The 19,534-nt window shown below is 39.0% G+C and overlaps 2 protein-coding genes across 2 annotated transcripts in view; one reads left to right on the top strand and one right to left on the bottom strand.

The window, feature by feature from the left end:
- The window catches only part of ass1 (argininosuccinate synthase 1), a 39,619-nt gene extending 22,387 nt beyond the window's left edge, over positions 1 to 17,232 (top strand). The window contains exons 10-15 of the mRNA XM_074618569.1: positions 2,796 to 2,880; positions 3,721 to 3,785; positions 8,139 to 8,270; positions 12,096 to 12,252; positions 16,098 to 16,163; positions 16,800 to 17,232. Of these exons, the coding sequence (XP_074474670.1) occupies positions 2,796 to 2,880; positions 3,721 to 3,785; positions 8,139 to 8,270; positions 12,096 to 12,252; positions 16,098 to 16,163; positions 16,800 to 16,848 (554 nt within the window). The 3' untranslated portion in view covers positions 16,849 to 17,232. The remainder of the gene's footprint in view (positions 1 to 2,795; positions 2,881 to 3,720; positions 3,786 to 8,138; positions 8,271 to 12,095; positions 12,253 to 16,097; positions 16,164 to 16,799) is intronic.
- traf2b (Tnf receptor-associated factor 2b) overlaps positions 1 to 19,534 on the bottom strand; it is a 171,352-nt gene that overhangs the window by 41,941 nt on the left and 109,877 nt on the right. The gene's annotated exons all lie outside the window — the stretch shown is intronic.

Genomic DNA, 19,534 nt, shown 5'->3' with positions numbered 1-19,534 from the left:
GTTGGAAGATGGGTGATGATGAATCTGTTTTTTTTTCCTCCTGCGCATGAACACACAAACACTCAGCGGCGCAAAAAAATCTCAGCGCTGAAGAGAGTAAGGGTAACAAAGCTGCGTGTGTAATTGAATTAGGAAAAGGCCTGCCCACGATTTCACAGCTTTCAAATGAGCAGGGCCTTTGAATTTATTAGCCCTTCTCACCACCTCCTTTTGTAATGGCTTTTACTTTTAGCTGACGACTATTGATTTCAGCGACGGGGATAATGAGCGCTTGTCAGCAGATTTGATCAAATCTTTGCTGTTTTTTTTTTGACAAGTTTGTGAGTTGAACTTAATTTTTTCCATTTGTTTTTGAAAAGCCATTTCCCAAAACTGTTGATGAACTGTAAAGGTTTTTACTAGGGCTGTCAATCGATTCAATTATTTAATCACGATTAATCGCATGACTGTCCATGATTAATCACAAATTAATCACACATTTTTTATCTGTTCAAAATGTATCTTAAAGGTAGATTTGTCAAGTATTTCATACTGTTGTCAATATGGGAGTGGGCAATGATGCTTGTTTTATGCAATTGTATGCATATATTTATTATTGGAAATCAATTAACAACACAAAACAATGAAAAAATACTGTCCAGAAACCCTCACAGATACTGCATTTTGCATGATAAATATTCTCAAATCATAACATGGCAAACTGCAGCCCAACAGGTAACAACAGCTGTCAGTGTGTCAGTGTGCTGACTTGACTATGACTTGCCCGAAACTGCATGTGATTATCATAAAGTGGGCATGTCTGTAAAGAGGAGATTCGTGGGTACCCATAGAACCCATTTCCATTCACATATCTTGAGGTCAGAGGTCAAGGGACCCCTTTGAAAATGGCCATGCCAGTTTTTTCTCGCCAAAATTTAGTGCAAGTTTGGAGCGTTATTTAGCCTCCGTCGCGACAAGCTAGTATGACATGACCAATGGATTCCTTAGGTTTTCTAGTTTCATATGATACCAGTATCTTCATTCTAGCTTTAAAACTGAGCCCACTACAAGCTTTGAATGATAAATTGCGTTAATGCGTTAAAGAAATTAGTGGCATTAAAAGGATTTTTGCGTTAAATCTTTGACAGCCCTAGTTTCAGTACTTTATCATATTATAATCGCTTCCTATTATAAGTTTTGAGCGTTATTTCACCTCCTTGCTGACAAGCTAGTATGACATTGTTTGTACCAATGGATTTTCTTAGGTTATATAGTTTTATAAGATACCTGTATCTTTTCTATAGATAGCTTTAAAACTGAGCCCAATACAACTTCTGAAAGATCGATTGCTTTAAAGAAATGAATGGCGTTAAAATGATTTTGCGTTAACGCATTATCATCGTGTTAACTTTGACAGCCCTTGTTTTTACTCATTGTTCTCTGTGGATTATATGTTAATTGATCTCTGATCTCGGTGAAAATCACCAATTTTTGTTACCCTTCTTGACGAAGTCTGGCAGGTGATGTCAGACCGTTGTATTGCTATTACATTAACATTTTGTTTTAGTAGTAAATGATACCATAAAAATGCACACAGCTGTTGTTTTTTTCCCTATAAATATTCAAAAGGACCGTTTTTGCAATACAGCTTTGTGTTCATAAACATGTTTATAAAGGCTGCATTTATTTGGGAATAACAAATGCAATCAGAAACAACATCATCAAGGTGAAGGAACTGAATGAGAGCAAAAGACACATTTCCAAGAATACGTGCTACCAATTTGAATTTGCTGTTAATTCTCATAACACAAGAATTGGCCTGCTGCGTTGTGGCAATCTGCCTTCCATCGACTCTTATCAGCCAATCGGTTGCTTTTTCCTGTGTTGTATTCAATACTTCATGTGTATATTTCTAGTAGGAATGTTCACTGCTTTAATTGAAAAATTAAAACAGCCTAGGTAACTGTGGTATAGTACTTCCACACATCGGGTACCAAACAAGTGAAAGATATCACGTATCCAAAAATAATTTTCACTTAAGTAATGCATGACACTGTCAGCTATGCAAGTAATGTTAATTTACTTGTACTACGTCTGAGTAAATGTGCAATATAGGGTACAATTTAACCTCAGTCTGCTTTGCTGCAGTTGTTATTTTTTTGCATCAAAACAAATAAATGATGGGCTAATTTTGTCGATATGGCGAAAAATCTTCTATCATGAAAGTCATTTCATATCTCAATACGATAACGATATACTGTATATCACTATATGTATAGCATGTTTTCTGGCAATTCAATAAATGAATAGTCTATATGAAATAACCACATGGTAAAGCCCCTTTTTGTATACTCCCGTGTGAATTAAATACTTGATTAATGAAAAGTACTAAGTATTTCCTCATTTTAAGAACTTGAGTGCAAAGTGAACATAACAGTTTTAAATGAAAATATAGAAAAAAAGATAGATAAATCTAGGCCTAGCCTTTAGAAATAATATAGCAAAATACATACAAAAGACATTCTTATATTGTCGTATTGGCCAGCCCTATGCTAAATTCACTTCAAGTCTGTTCAGGAAATGATTTTCCTCAAAATCAAAATACATCTTCCTTATTAACTTACAAAGAAAACGTGACATTAATTGCCATGTCAGTTTCTGAATCTCTCATCTCACTATTAGACTGTGCCAGATGAGTCACAAGCACATTATACGTCATATGAATCAAATATTAAAAATCAGCAAACAGTGAGGTTTATTGTATGTTATTTATATGTTGGTTTGATATAATTTAAGATATATTTTATTCCCTTTAGGAGTGCCTGTAAAGGTGACAAATATGAAGGAAGGGAAATCCAAGGACTCACCACTGGATATCTTCTCATACCTCAATGAGATTGGGTAAGCGTTTTTAAGTTTACTTCAAAAGCCCTTTTACCTTCCATGTCTGATTCGTTAGATATCCAGTGTAAGACAGCTTCTCTATCAGAATAGTATGTAAGTGTCCCCAGAGATGGAGCACTGGTTAAGTTCACCACCTCTGGAACGATGTGGTTCTGTCGCCGCTGGCCTGGGATCAAATCCCACCAGAGTTTTCCCTCCCGTGTCTCCTCCACTCTGTCTCTCTCTCTGCTTTCCAACTGTCCGCATAAATGAAAAGTACTGAAGGTGAGCCGGCTGAAGAAAAATCTGTTTCCTCTATTGCTTTGAGCTTGTTGCCGATGAGGATTTTTTAAAGGGAAATTGTCATCAACTTCACACATTACTATTGAGTTTTATGAGGCATCTGTTTGAGTTAACGCTGCCTCTTCATTACATGCATCACAAACTAGTTTGTAACATTTATAGTGGTAATAATGGCTTGGATTTAATTTTCATTGTCAGGGGAAACTAATGTAGTTTTTCAGCTTTGCTATTCAAAATATTATATTTAAAGAGAGGAGATGATGAATAAAACAAAATGTAGAAGATGCCTCAGCTACTTCTAGTGCTGACTTTACCAATGATGCTCACAGGTCTGTGGAAATATCATGAGGAGACATATTGTAACAAGGATGTGAATTATTTCCTGGCTGCTGTGTTGTATTTTTTTTGCTTTTTATTAATTGGAATTATTAATATTGTATTGTTTATGAAGAGATGAGGATGTTTTCAGTGCAATTGAAGGCTCCTAATGTGGGTTAATCTAATTCAAGGTGAAATTAATGTACAAGTGTCTGGCTCTCCCTGTCTTTCTCTTAGAGGGAAGCACGGCGTGGGCCGGATTGACATCGTTGAGAACCGTTTCATCGGCATGAAGTCCAGAGGTAAGCAATTAATAATTACATTTATTTTCTTCTGCCTTGGTTATGACATTTTTTTTCTCTTTGTGCCAAATTAGTCTGACAGGCTTCCTCACCGACACAAACAGCGATATACCCTGTAAATGCGGCGAGATGGACATATTTGCACTTACTCGGCAACACGTCTCAATATTTTAATTTTACATCCATTCAGAAGCTTTCCTTTCAGTTACCGAGGCTTTCATGCAATTTGCAGTTATTTTACATGAGTGCTTTTTGTCACACTTGCTATTCAGCTGGATGACAAACACACTCTCCTCAAAGGAAATGTTTTCCTCTGGTTCACCTGGAATCATGAAGTTATTTCCATTCTCTTATGCATGCACACACATACAGAAAACACGAGCACTGCGAGCAAGATAACGGCACACACGCTTCACTGGATACACACAAATACACAGTTGATCACATATGTGCACAAGCAGCCGCGCGGGGATGTTTTTGTCTCTTTATCTTTGGTATCAACAGGCAGCTTGAAGAGCTCCTTTGTTAGGTCTCTACATGTGTTACCGCAGCTAATATACAAGGGCAGTGAGCTGTTCTGGCCTTGTATGACACACACAGAGAGAGAGAGTGACACACACACTCCTTTTCCCCCATACTATGTGCTATGATTGGCAAATTGACTGGCCAACAGACTTGTAGCTGTGGCGCAACTTGGCAGGTAGAAATTGGAAAATGGGAAGCCCACTTTTCTCTCCCCTCGACTGAACAAAAGATCAAAGCTTTTTCCTCCACTGAAGCAACAGGAAGAGGTGGAGCACAAGGTGTCCAAGTGGCTGAATAACTACCATCAAGCGTACATGTTGGTCTCCTCTGGACTGGCAGTCGCGTTAGCACAATAGATGATGGGGAGGGATTGAATGGGTGCATGTCATACCCATTTGTGTTGGGTCATATTTATTTGCGTGGGGTCAGGGAGGCGCGGGGGGATTGAAATGGTTTGTCAAGAATGTTGTCACTGTGCTACAAAACATTCAACAGCCCGTGTGTCAGACTAACATTTCCCACCTGTCACAGCGCTGTCAGGCCTCTGACCTGTGCACCGGTGATGGCGTTAGCTGAGGTGGTGCACCTATCAAAAGCAGTCGGAAATGGCTCTATCTTTTGTTAAAGTGCTAATCCGGATGATTCCAGTCCTGGTTGATTTGGTGACACCCTGTTTACTGGTGGTTACAGCAAATGTGGTTTAATACTACAGGTCCCCGAATACTGGGGGGCAGCAAAACAAATTGTTGTTTTAATAAAGAAGTCAGGCAATAATTGGCCTTTTTCCATCATTCTGTGAGCAACTGTGGTCTGATTTTATGCTGCACACGGCATGAGTCTGCGAAAGTGAAAGTAGTTGGTTACCTCGCTGAGAAGTTGGAGATGTGCAGCCTGTCACCTGCAGCTCACTGTGGCTGCTTCTCGTACCATTACTCCCTGCAATATTTTAATCATGCTTTTTATTGTTCCCTTAAGAAAAAGACTAAAACAACCTAAACCACAACAAATAAAATAATATGTACATGTAACAGGTAGTAACTGTAAATTGAAAAACAAACTATTCAATAACAAAGTAGGCGAGGAAAAAAAGAAAATGGTAATAATAATAATAATAAAATAAAAAATATAAATAAATGAATACAATTTAGAATAAATATAATAAATTAAATGTTTAAATTTCTGAATACAAATAAATTGATAAATAATAATGATACTAATACATCTATTTTAAGAAATAAATTAATAAAATAAATTCACACACCTGATTCCCAGCACCTACTTGTATCCCTGTGCTCCTGACACCCGTACAGGACAGATGCAGAATACATACTGTGTATGTGTATACTGTGTGTTTAAGGCACATCTACAAAAGAGCACATAAAACAGAATAAAATATATAATTTAAGTTATTTAAATAATTAAATAGCCTGAATATAGTTCAATAAAATACAAAAAAAAAAAAAGATGAACGATAGCGGTCAGTGTCAATCTCACTGACGAACACATTGCATTTCCTGTAACTACTTCATAATAAAAGTCAACTTGTGTTTCACAAAGTTAAATGCTTTTAATGTAACACAGTAGCAAATGTTCAGTTTGCATTAGAAATAACTTAACACAGCATTTTTTCCGGGAATGTTGCCACAGACACTCAGTTCATAATAGTGCAAATATATAAATACTGCAATACTTTCATCTGTGGGCCATAGGCTCAATCACTATTGTGTTACCTCTTTAGATAGTGACTTAACAGACATGTATTTAAATTAAAATCTTTGAGATTATTACTTTAATGAACAGGCATCCTCATGTCTGCATCCTCATTTTCAAAAGCAATTATTTGTACAGAAATGTCCCTCCACTAAATAGCAAACTGTTTCATGTTAAAATGTACTTAGTGTGATCTTTTTTAATACAATTTAAGATATTTATCTGCCTGTTTATGCTGGACTAACAGTTTGCCTAAAGGGTCAAAGGGGATCAGCACAGGAAGAATTAATTCCTGACCTGAACCCCTTCAGGCCTGCAGCATGGTTAGCATACCTGCAGTAACCGTATAAAAGATTAAAACCTCAAAAACCACTGGGGGAGTTGTCTCTTTCAGCTTAACCAAACTGCCACTGTTGGAGCTTACCCAGATAGCGTTTCATTGTTTGCTCCTCTCTGATAAGCTACAGCTCTCTTTTGGAGCGCTTAAGCCAAGTTGTGTTGGAGGGCAGTTTTAACTTATTTATCTGATAGAGCCAGCGGAAATGTCCCTACGTGCCCTCTGTGGCCTCGGAACACCAAAAAGCCACAAGCCGTTCTAGCTCAGGTGGCAACCTTTTGAGGCTTTAGACAATTAGCAGCATTGCTAAGCTCTGTTTTTGGCCGCCAGCACAAAGTAAGTGCTTCTCCATTTTCAGATCAGGAAACAGTGCTGGAGTATTTAGGGGTCGTACAGATTTGAGCTCCTCTGCTCACCAGATTGGAAGAGATTAAAATAGCGTTCATCTGTTAAATCTCAGAAAAGAGTTTTGGAGTTAGAACATCACACAAATTGTGCAGTACAGCTTCAATATAAAAAAGTGTGACTATCATTCAAATTGACAGATGATGTGAGGAACCATGTATTGGATGGGAAAACAACACTCAGTCTTTCACGATTTCAGCTCTCACAAAAATGGATGTCATTGATAAAGCTCCTATTTCTGTTGTCAAATCTGTCTGGTAGCATTTCCCCTGCCCTCCTTTTGTTTTAGCTGACATTTGAGTGACAGCTTCATTTCTCCTGTCATCTACCTCGTCTTTTCTCCCCCCTCACCCCTCCCTCCCTGTCCAGAGGGGGTAAATTGCAGGGTAGGCAGAGCCCTGGTCCGGGCTCCAGGCTGGCAGGGGCCTCCTACCCTGTCATTTACCCAGGACAGCCTCTTCCAGGTTTTGTGAGGCCTGTCTGTCAGACAGCTGATGGCTAATAGAGCTTGCTCGTAGTTAGTTCAGATAAACAGGGCTTGTGGTTTCTATGAATGACCTTTTATGATGATGATGACAGTTGGGATCAAATTAAGTGATGTATTGGTGCTATCTCAGTATTTTGCCACAATTTCTATCATTTGGGTTTCAAAAAGGTGGTAGACTATATAAAATCATGAAGATATTATGCTGAGTATTTGAGATAGACAACATTATACAGGCTGGCTGGTAAAGGTGCATGTAGGGCTGGGCGATATGACCAAAATCTTTTATCCCGATACAGGTCATTTTATATCTAGATAACGATGTATATCACGATATATCATGGTATCTGGTAAGTCACTAAATAAATTGTCTGTATGAAGTAACCTCATGGTAAAGCCTATTTTTGTATACTCCTGTGTGAATGAAATACTAGACAAATACTGAGTATTTTCTCATTTAATTAAAAACCTTTCGAGTGAAATTATAGAGAAAAAATAGATAACTACTTCCAGCTATACACTGACTATGTTTACACGCATGCACATAAATACAGAGTAATTATATTAAGACAATAGTTTGATTTAATTACACTCAACTTCACTCCCATAAACACAATTCTTATCAATTCAGATTTTCTGGGAAAATTTGAGATAGTATGTGCTTGATATTATCAATTAAGACGACGTAATTGTGTGTCACGATTTCTCTATATATGATCTCATCACGATACGCTTCCATTGAAAGACGATTACGTTATCACATGGAATTATTGCCCAGCCCTCGGTGCGTGCATCTCTACTGATCTGTTCATCCCTGTTCAAAAACTTGCTTGCCTGTTGTTGTTTTGTGCAAATACTCATTAATCGTGTTGTTTTTTTCGGTGCTTGTCAGGGATATATGAAACCCCAGGAGGCACAATTCTGTTGAAGGCCCATTTGGACATTGAGACCTTCACCATGGACAAAGAAGTGCGTCGGATCAAACAGGGCCTGGGTATCAAGTTCTCTGAGCTCGTCTACAACGGTAAATTAAATACACATTCTTAATTTTCTAAATTTCACTAATTCTGTTTATTTTGTTTTATAATTTCTGTTTTATTTCTAGGCATATTAGTCATAATTTAAAGCCAAGCATTTCAAATATTGATTTCGGGACAGGTTAGGCTACTTAGAAGTACTATGATTTGGCATTACACATTAAATGCTAACAAAACCAGAGTTATCTTAGTGTGAATCTATCACAATTTATATTAAAAAAACAACTAAGGGATCTGATTATTTGAAAATATATCGTTTTCTGATTTATTTATTTTTTTCTTAACTTCCAATAGTCAATATCACCATCATCTTCAAAAATCCAGTATCAGTCGGGCGATATTTCAACATCCCTTAGGAGTTTATATAAGACATGCGTACCTGCGTCCCTGTATGTTTAGCGTTTGTGTGTGTGTGTGTGGTTGTGTGTGTGTGAGAGCTTTTCTTGGCTCAGGTGTCTTAATCATCCCTTCTGCTCAGTCTCCAGTCCCCTCCACCTTCATCCACATAATAGGATCAGTGCCATTAGAGACTGACTACTAGGCCACTTCAGTTATACCCTCCAGAGACAGGAAGCAAACACACACACACACACACACACACACACACACACACACACACACACACAAAGGTGCTACCTTCAGAAGCAGGGCAGAGATTAAACCCATTGTGGGTTTAAATCATTAATAACTCTGCAGATCGCAGACGGCAGGCAGCGGGGCTTATGTTAACAATCCACCTGTCCTGCATCTGTTTTGCATTAATACAACTCATTTCACCCAAACAAATTTTCATGAGAATTTGCAGAAATTAGGAGTATTTCAGTATAGCTGCAGCAAGCATTTGACTAGTGGAAAGTAAACAACAGCTATATGCGTATTAGAGGTAAATTAATCGCTTTAAATTTAGAAAATGTATTATATATATATATAACATACATAAACATTTGCAACATCTTAAATGCATGCAAACCAGGAAAAGCAAGCATATGTCTGTTTGCTCTTCCTGGTTTCATGTCTTTGTCAATTTTGAACTGTTGATTTATTTATTTATTTATTTATTCAACCCTTTAAAAATGCTGCCACCCGCGGGAGATTGTTGTTTGCATGATCCAGTTTAAAAATAAAAACCATAATATCTAGAGCATTCATTCTTTTTGCAGCAGAAAGCTAAGGCTTCTGTCTCTTCCCGTCATCACGTTGTGACACAAGTGAATATGTCATTACATTATGTTTCGCACAGAAGGCAACAAAACTATCAAAACACCTTTGCACTCGATCTGCTCATAAAAATGAGCATACTGTATCTCAAAAACAAAAAAAATGTACATAGTTCAAATAACTTATGGAGTGTTAAGAAATAATTTGTTCATGTTTCTACATTTAGAAGTTTAGCATAGCAATACAATTTTAGTGTTTATTTAGTAACATTTTATGAAAAAATATGTCCGATTTTTGTATTTTTTAATTTATGACGTAATTTCAATATGTTTATCAATTATTATGGTTTATTGACTTACATAACCTTTTAGGTTAGGTAGTATAGATTTTAGAGATATGAAGCATTTCAAGATATGGACGTCACAATAAGCAAAAATACCAATGTAGGCACTGGCGGAAAATTTCTATTGCACAGTTCAAAGGGTTAAAAGCATCACTTTGGGTAAAAGGTATTTGCCATTGTTATTTTTTTAACTAAATAGACCAGATAATGAATTGATTGATAGATAATAAAAAATAATAATTACTGAAATCTCCCCAAATAACCACCATAAAGAGACTCACAGCGACATGTAGAGAAAACTAACATGAAGATTGAATAAAAAAGTAGTCGACTCTAAACTAAACTGGAGCCTGTGTGCAATTGTCATGTCGGACACCTCGTGCCAATCCAGAGGCAATGAAAGCAGGGAAGGATTGTGTCTTTGAACGTGGCCAGACGATGAGGTGGAGGTCAGCCGCTGATGAGAGGGGGACCCCTGCTGAGTGGGGCGTGTCTGACCTCTGAACATACACAGACACATCCCTCGCCCATCTGTCTCAGAGATTGACGGAGCAGGTCAGCGAAATGGGACAAAAGAAAAGGGGTGTATGAACTTCACCTGGAACAGAAATGAGACCAAAGCACAGAAAGAGTTTTAGCTCATGAAAGAGGGAAGTGGGGGCATCATACACACCCCTGTGCACCCTGCTGCTAATGGAGGATTTACGGGAGAGGAGCCTCTTTCTCCACTTTATTGTTTTTTTTTTTCCCATTGTCCAACTGATAACATTTATAAATATAGCTGCTAGCAGCCATTTTGGGTTCAAATCATTTTTTCACCCGAAGTAGCGCAATTCCCAAAATCAAAACATATCCTGGGAGTTTTGTTTTGATTGGACAATTTATAGTCTGATTTGTGTTATGCCACGCACATTTTTTTTTTGCATTTGTAGCGCCCTAGTGGATGAGTTAATGGAACTTTCAGAAGTTCAGTATGTTCCAGGTATATTGATGTACTGACCCACGCCCTTTTAAAGTTCATCGATCAATATCTTCAAAACACAATGAGATATCAACACGCTTTTGATAAATTTGGATAAGCTTAGTCCAATGATGATCCACAGAAAATTTGGTTACAATTGGGCCTACAGTTTAGGAAAATGTGTTTCTCAAAAATTCGAAATGGCGGAAAATCTAGTCAGGTGGGCTTTAGTGGCTTTTGAGGCTTGTAGAGCACACGGAGCTGGACAAATTTCAAGTCAATGAGGCGTGTGGCCTTTTCAAAAACACATTTTTGGGAGTTAATTACAGCGCCACCATGTGGCCGATTGGGGTCATATTTCTTGGGAAGCACTTGCACATCATTTTCAGTTATTGGGCCAAGTTTCATATTTCTAGCTCGTTCCAGCTCACAGGAATTTGAGCCGTGGCATGAAACGACAACAATCATAAACCGGCACAGACTCAATAGGTTCTACCCCTTCAGGGGTGTTAACTCTAATAATAAATGTAAATATACTAGGTCTGTCAAAGTTAATGCGATAATAACGCGTTAATGCAAATTTGTTTTAATGCCACTAATTTCTTCAGTGCATTGATGCAACTTTTTTAGGTTGTAGCGCACTCGGTTTTAAGAGAGATGAGGCATCATATGAAACTAGAAAACCTAAGGAATCTATTGTTATTGGTACCAGCCATGTAATACTAGCTTGTCATGAAGGAGGTTAAATAACGCTCCATACTTACACTAACTTTTGGCGAGGAAAAACTGGCATGGCTATTTTCAAAGGGGTCCCTTGACCTCTGACCTCAAGATATGTGAATGAAAATGGGTTCTACGGGTACCCACGAGTCTCCCCTTTACAGACATGCCCGATTTATGACAACTGACACACTGACAGCTGTTGTTGCCTGTTGGGCTGCAGTTTGCCATGTTATGATTTGAGTATATTTGTTATGCTAAATGCAGTACCTGTGAGGGTTTCTGGACAATATTTGTCATTGTTTTGTTGTTAATTGATTTCCAATAATAAATATACAGTACATACATTTGCATAAACAAAGCATATTTGCCCACTCCCGTGTTGATAAGAGTATTAAGGTACATTTGGAACAAATAAAACATTTGAAATTCATTTGCGATTAATCGCGATTAACTATGGACAATCATGCGATTAATTGCGATAAATATTTTAATCGATTGACAGCCCTAATAAATATATATAAACACAAATGTGAACACAACTATATAACCTAAATCTTTTTTTTTTTTAAACAAACCTTTACATCCATACTCTTTGTTAATATGTTGCTGCCTTCTTGCTCTCCTCAGGTTTCTGGTACAGTCCAGAGGGTGATTTTGTGCGACACTGCATAGCCAAGTCCCAGGAGAATGTGGAGGGCAAAGTACAGCTGTCTGTCTTCAAGGGTCAGGTCTACATCCTGGGACGAGAGTCACCTAAGTCCCTTTACAATGAAGAGTTGGTCAGGTAAGCGAGGACAGAATAAAAATGTGTGTGTGTGTGTGTGTGTGTGTGTGTGTGTGTGTGTGTGTGTGTGTGTGTGTGTGTGTGTGTGTGTGTGTGTGTGCTCATAAAACAGAAGAAGCCATGTGTCAGTGAATCAAAGTGCTTGTTCTGACTTGACAGCTGGCTGCTCTGGGCACAGTGCAGCTATTCCACCATGTTCACCAGCCAGCCTGTTGTTAGGCCAGCTTGCCCAAGTTCTCTTACGACCTCCACATCAACATACTAAACCGACCCGGCCTCACAAAGACATCAGAGAAGTGTCAAGCTCAGTTCCTGGAGGGCAGACCCGACCCCAACCCCTCCTACTGCACCCCCGTGGCCTCTTATCCGCGGTAACAGTGGGTTTGTTCAGGATGTTGACCCCTGATGCCCTCTGGGCAGGCTCAGCACTGACCAAAGTAAAAACCCTCCATATGCCTCTCCATCTCCACTTCAGTCACACTCCAGCTGTACCCTAGAGTCACAGAGCTAATGGTGTTTTCAGCCAGAGGAGAGAGGTGATTTCACCGGGCTTTTAAGAGCAAAGTACCTGGGTGTCATGCTAGTTAAGCAGGTCAGAAGAGGGAGGAACATGTCTCACACAGTCAGACATTCAGTTTCTTAGACTGGTTTGGAAAGTGAAAAAAAGCCAGGGAAAAAAATCAATACGCTGACCGTATATTTAGTCCTGTGTGTGAGAGAGAGATAAATACTGTACTCATGAGTTATACTGTACACTCACATGAGTGTGACAGAGGTGTTGTGTTGCAGCATCACGGAGTCCTTGAGGCCCCTGACAGATGGGCGCAGTGGTTCCTCATTAGGGAGAACATTACCAAAGGAAAACGATGTAGTCACACAACTTTATACAGTACCATGCTAATGAACAAAACTCAGTGGTGATTGGCCGAACAGTGGGTATTTTCAACCACACATTTTATATAAACTCATCACCGTTCTAATTAACCACATAGCCATACACGCCAATTATTTACTCAATTACTTGATTACGTTTTATACTATAAAAATATCAGATATTAGTGACAAATGCACATTAACATCGAACAGAGTCCAACATGACATTCATATCAAAAGTCCAAACCCAAAAGATACTCAGTTTATCATACATGACAAAACAAAGCATCAAATCCTCACATTTGAGGAGCTGGAATAAACAAATCTTTTTGTCCCCTGAAAAATAAGTGAAAAGATTGATACATTATCAAAATGGTTGCAGATTAATTTTCTGTTGATCGACTATTAATCGACTGATTTGTTTCAGCTCTTCGTGCATGCACAGTAATCAGCCGTGACTTCTCGTACTTGTTGGAGCAGCAAACTAACTTTTATTCAGAAATTGGCAAATGTTGTGCCAGCTGGAGCCTGACCAATACTGGGCCGGTACCGATATTAATATTTAAGAATAAAAAAGATTCAATAACATCATATAATGTGATATTTGTTTTCATAGACATTTTTTGGAAATACATTTTTATATCAAAGGTGGCAGTAACTGTAAATATCAGCACATTTTAAGCAGGAAACTTGTCAAGTCAAGTCAGTTGTATTTGCATAGCCCAATATCACAAATTTGCCTCAGGTGGCTTTGCAATGTGTACAGGACACAACACCCTCTGTCCTTTACAGTACGACCTCCTCATCGGATGAGGAAAAACTTAACCCAAAAAAACTTTTAAAAGGGAAAAAAATGGAAGAAACCTCAGGAAGAGCAACAGAGGAGGGATCCCTCGTTCCAGGACGGACAGATGTGAAATAGATGTCGTGTGTACACAGTAAAAACATAATAAAAATACAACATAGACAATCTATATGATAAAACAAAAATGAATACATATAATGTGAACATATGTGAGAAGGTGAATCCAGGAGGATGTCAAGCAGCTTCTAGGAGAGCAACACGACCTCCTCTCCACCATGGATCCTAGATAGAGGACAAGATTTTTGTTTTTAGTTCACAGTTGCTTATGGTAATGTAAACGTACGTTTCCCATCCCAATAAGCCCCTTTGGTGTGGAAACTTGATTGGACATTTTTTCTAAACGAGAACTATAAATAAAGCCACATATAAATGAGAGATATATTTAACTTGAATTAATCAATGAAAAATGATGACCTGGTTTTAATGCGCTGACCATGTAGTTTCTCTCCCCTCATTTCCTGACAGCTCTCCACTGTCCACTGTATAATAAAGGCATAAAATACTCACACAAAAACAAATATACATAAAATGCAGTGTTTGCAAGATGTATTGTTCTTCTGTCACAAAATAAGTATGAATTAAGGCTGCAACTAAAGAAAATTGTGAAAAATGTCGATCAGTGTTTCCCAAAGTCCGAGATGTCCTCAAAATGTCTTCTTTTGTCCACAACTCAAAGATATTCAGTTACTGTCATAGAGGAGTAAAGAAACCACAAAATATTCACATTTAAGAAGCTGGAATCAGAATTAAAAGAAAAAAATACTCAAACTGATCAATTATCAAAATAGTTGGCAATTAATTTAATAGTTGACAACTAATTGATTCATTGTTATTAATTAATCGTTACAGCTCTAGTATGAAGAGTACATAAGAGTATATTTTGATAGGTAGTAAGTGGCCATGGTATAAATAGTATTATCCGCTGTTAGATATTTTTTTTATTTTTGATAAAGGAGTTATTGTGGTTTATCAAAACGTGTACAGTGCTGTTGTATGCATACATACATGTACAGTGATACACCTGGAAGCTGCAGTTTCTCACACACACATTTGCCACTACATGATGACCTGCCACAATCGCACACATACACACACACACACACACACAGACCAGATTAGGCATGAAACCCCCGCTGACATCCTGTTGGCTCTCCACGGGCAACAGTAAACGGCGTCATTAACACAGTGGTAATACAGCCGGTCACCGCACCCATCTGAGACAGAAATGTCACCCTCCTCGCCGTCCGCTGGCTCCACTCTCAATTAGACCGCAGGGTTTCTTAAAGGAATACACAAAATATCACATGCTCGCACACACACACACGTATTCTTTAAAGCCACTCACTCATAATGGTGTTCAGGTGCCGGGTAGGGAGCCTTGTATTGAGAGTTGATGATTTAGTTGTCGGTCTTTCTTTTTATAGTGTTTATCCTATCATTTGTTGGCAATTTCCTCTTTTGCTAAGTGCTTTTGAAGAACGAGTGCAAGCTGTACATCGGGAGTTGGGGGTGTCGTAGGGAGGAGAGGACTCAGTGAGGGAGTGTATTAAGCACTGCAGGTAGAAACTGCTGTAATTACACAGCACACGGACACTCTTTGTGAGACACACGAAGACGAGATGACAGCCTAAACAACACCGAACATGCAGTGGCACAAGTTATAGATTTGCGTCTTTTTCTACAAGAAGCGGATAAACTGCAAGACAGAAACGTCAGATTAGAAAATCCTCTCGACACTTAGCTCAGAGTTGATATGATGGGATTGTTTTAAAATGGGTTATGTGCGTCTGTTGTGTACATGAGCGTGTTTTCATTCTGCGATATTGATTCTCGGTTATTCAGGACAAACAATGCTAAAGAGGAGCATTCAAAGGAAAATCGATCGGGACATTATTTCAAAAGAGCAGATTATCAATGATCCAGTTATCCCAGTAGTTGATGAGGCCCCATGTCTCTTATGTTTACTGCAATGATACCAAACATTTCAACCATTTTCTTAGCAGAATATCCTGTAACTTTTTTCCTTCAGTTCTTGGTTGCTCTTGAGCTGTCTTTTCATCCTCTCTGTTCACTCACCTGCCTCTTTCTTGACTTCTTTTCACCCCAGCATGGACGTGCAGGGAGACTACGACCCATGTGATGCCTCTGGATTCATCAGGATTAATGCTGTCAGGTTAGCATCCCTTGTATAGAACTTTAAAGGAATAGTTTGGGTGTTTTGAAGTGGGGTTGTATGAGGTACTTATCCATAGTCAGTGTATTACCTAGAGTAGATGATGGTCAAGACACCCCCTGTTTGGAGAGGCAGACAACCAAATGTACTGGTGTGGACGGAACCGGCAGCATAGTATATTTTAGAAACCTAAAAGAAAGGCCCACCTAAAAAAAGCAATATCAGTTTAAGTGTACGCTATATTTACAATATTTTCACCGTTTTACCTCACAGCAAGGTAAACTGGTGAAAGTATTTTAAATATAGGGTACACTTAAACTGATATTATTTTTTTTAGTTGGATCTTTCTTTTATGTGTCTAAAATATGTTTTAATGCCCCCATTCACAGCAGTACATTCTCCAAACTGGGGGCGTGCCGACCGCCATCTACTGTAGGTAATACACTGACTATGGATAAGTACCTCATACAACCCCATTTCAAAACACCCAAACTATCCCTTTAAGATGAATTCCAAACCGCTGTACAAAACAGTTAAAATTTTTTTTTTAAAATGGAATTGTTCCACATGCACAACCCTTCTACCTTTACTTTAAACTCCCATCTTATTCTTTGTCCTTCTTGTTCTGCTCCACAGGTTAAGGGAACACCATCGTTTGCAGGGTTTCTCCGGCGACAAGAAGTAATTGTTGCAGTCCTGTGAACCATCTTCCCTCCTCCCTCCGCCATGTCTTAAGCAGTAGTAGGTTTAGACTTTGTGCCTTTATTGTCTTCCTTTTGCCTTATTCTCTACTGTTAGTTATATTCAGAGTATCTAGCACACTAGCGAGCACACCAGGCTCTTACTGTAAAACTGTGACGTTTCTTAGGTGATGAAGAGTGGAGGAAGAAAAATCTACAAATAGTATGAATCAGGTTAACAGATATATTGTGGGTGAGGATTATTATGTATTTCTTAGTATTTTATTTTCTGATTTGCCTCATTCCTGGCATCAGTAGGTCAGCGCTTTAGTGCAAATATATATAAACTGGGAATTCTTTGTTTCAGAAATAAAATGGAGTGAATTGTGTTTTTTCTTCCTCAGCTCTTTTCTTAATTCATTCCAGAAAATATCGGGTATTTATCGTGAGTTTACATGCGAACACAGTGGAGAGATACACATCATCAGCCCCTGTCACTTTAAATGTGTTAGTGATTAATAGCTCATGTCTTTGGCAGACAGCCTATTTATTAGTGCCCGCCTGTTTAACTCTCGGGGCTGTGTAGTCACTGCCCCGTGAAGATTTCAGGGCAGCGAGGACACTGGATCATATTTACAATATGTAGATGAAGCGGTAGCGGTACATGAGTTCGGCACAGGCTAAAGCCAACGCGGTGGCTTGCTGATAGCCGCTGGAGCAGAAGTGATGAGGCCATTTCTGAGCTCAAATGGCACAAGTCAGATGGAAAGAAAACCAATTGGCCACATATTTATATTTCCCTGCACCGCATGGGGTCTCCGGGCTTAGAGAACAGAGGGAAGAGGTATTTTAAAGAGTATTGTGCCATTATTACCTTTTTTGAAAAATAGATAAACCTGGTATGAATGGTGCTCTCTTTTCTTAGTTTTTTGGTCAATATGAGGAGATATGTGACCTTAAGGATGTACTTTAGGCTTTAATGCAAAATCACATCAAGCAAGAACATCTTTTTAACCTTGGATTTTAAATTCAAAGTAGCAAAATCACAATTACATGGCAGCTACTGCACACAAATAAGTGATGAATGATTTAAAGCAATTAGAAAGTGTTTCAGTTTTGAAAGAGGTTTGACAAGCAATTTTAGTTGTTAAAAACAACCAACGATGCAACAACCAAAGAGCTCAGATTCTAGATGCACAAACTGCACGTTTATCAAACTGCAAAAAAAATGTAAGTGGCAGCCTAAAAAATCATGACCCTTAGAAATGAGATTAAACAAATTAGATAAAACACGGTAATTAGTATTAATAACTTTAGGTTACCTTTGTCCACAGGCGTTTTAGGACGTAAGGGATCGCCTCGCTTCCCAGTATTGGACGCTTGATGATGGGCTGCCACTAGTTACTAAGCACCTGATTGAATGAACACTTTCTTGTGGGCTGCTGCTCCCAGCTTTCAAACCAGAACCAACGCTGAAGCTCGTTTGGAAACTTTTCTCACGATATTCTGAAAATAGTTCACCGAAATGTGTATCTGAAAACATTTTAGGCGAGAAATAAGCCATGAGGTTGCTGAATCCGTCTTCATTTTACATCGACAACGATTAGTTTCAAAGTTTTTTGGGAGTTACCAGAGGCGGCGAGTCGCGCTGAACGCCCCTGATTTGCATAAAGTAGCCTAGACCTCAACTTTATGCAAATGAGGTGCGGCCAACGCAACGGTTTGTCTCTGAAAACGCAATGCTACACTACCAGAATGCATTGCACGGCTAGACAATGAATGGGAAGCGTGGAAAGGATGATCTTGTTGTGAAACACTCCACAAGAAAGCAATAACTATTCCTTTAATTTAAAATCATATTAATTACCATATTGTGATTGTTGTTTACTCTGTGGTGCAAAAACTGCTCCATCATGACTGTCACTTATTCAGAGATTAATGCCACAACAATGTAAGTCAGACCTCCTTCACAGAAAGTTTTGAAGATGTAGTTTTCACCTCGTTAATCCCTCAAACAAATGGAGGCTTTTCTTGTTGCAGGGCTCAGTGTGTCTATAACAGCAATTTCAGAGAGGATGAGAATATTTTTACATTTGTATATTGTTTAATATTAAAGTAGTTCTCCCCCTTCAGTGTGTAGCACACAGCAGCTGCTTCTGTGCGCACCACTCCCCGATCCCCACCACTGAAAGATGTCAGTCCCGTATTGAAGTGCTGGGTACGGTGTGGGCCTCAAGGTGGAGTCCACAGTCACAGGAGACCCCCCGCCAGGTCTAATGGGCAATGAGGGCTCCTCGGACCCTTTCAGTCCCGCAAGAGCCCCTCAGCCCCCGCTCAATTACACGGCAGGCGTCTCAGTCTTTGCCTGGTCAATTACCAGCCAGCCCCTGCATTTACTGTCGCGCACACACAGGTTGCAAGATAATCAGTGTCCAAAATTGCCCGGTTAGAATGAAGGGATGGATGGAGAGGTATTCAGATTAGTCAGTCAAGCTGAAGGGGAGGTAGGAGGGATGGGGACAGCTATCAATCTCAATCTGGCTTCAGTGGTTGGAGGGGGAGGATCGCGGTGACCTTTCAACTTTGTATCTGGAAAGATATGATCCCGAGAAATCTTTACTGACGTGATAGCTCTCCTGTACAATGTTTTGTTTTAGGAATAGAAAGATGGTTTCTGTATGTGAGTTCCAC

Source organism: Sebastes fasciatus, chromosome 19, assembly GCF_043250625.1.
Source record: "Sebastes fasciatus isolate fSebFas1 chromosome 19, fSebFas1.pri, whole genome shotgun sequence".
NCBI classification, from domain to species: domain Eukaryota; kingdom Metazoa; phylum Chordata; class Actinopteri; order Perciformes; family Sebastidae; genus Sebastes; species Sebastes fasciatus.
This window is presented reverse-complemented; position numbering and strand designations above follow the sequence as displayed.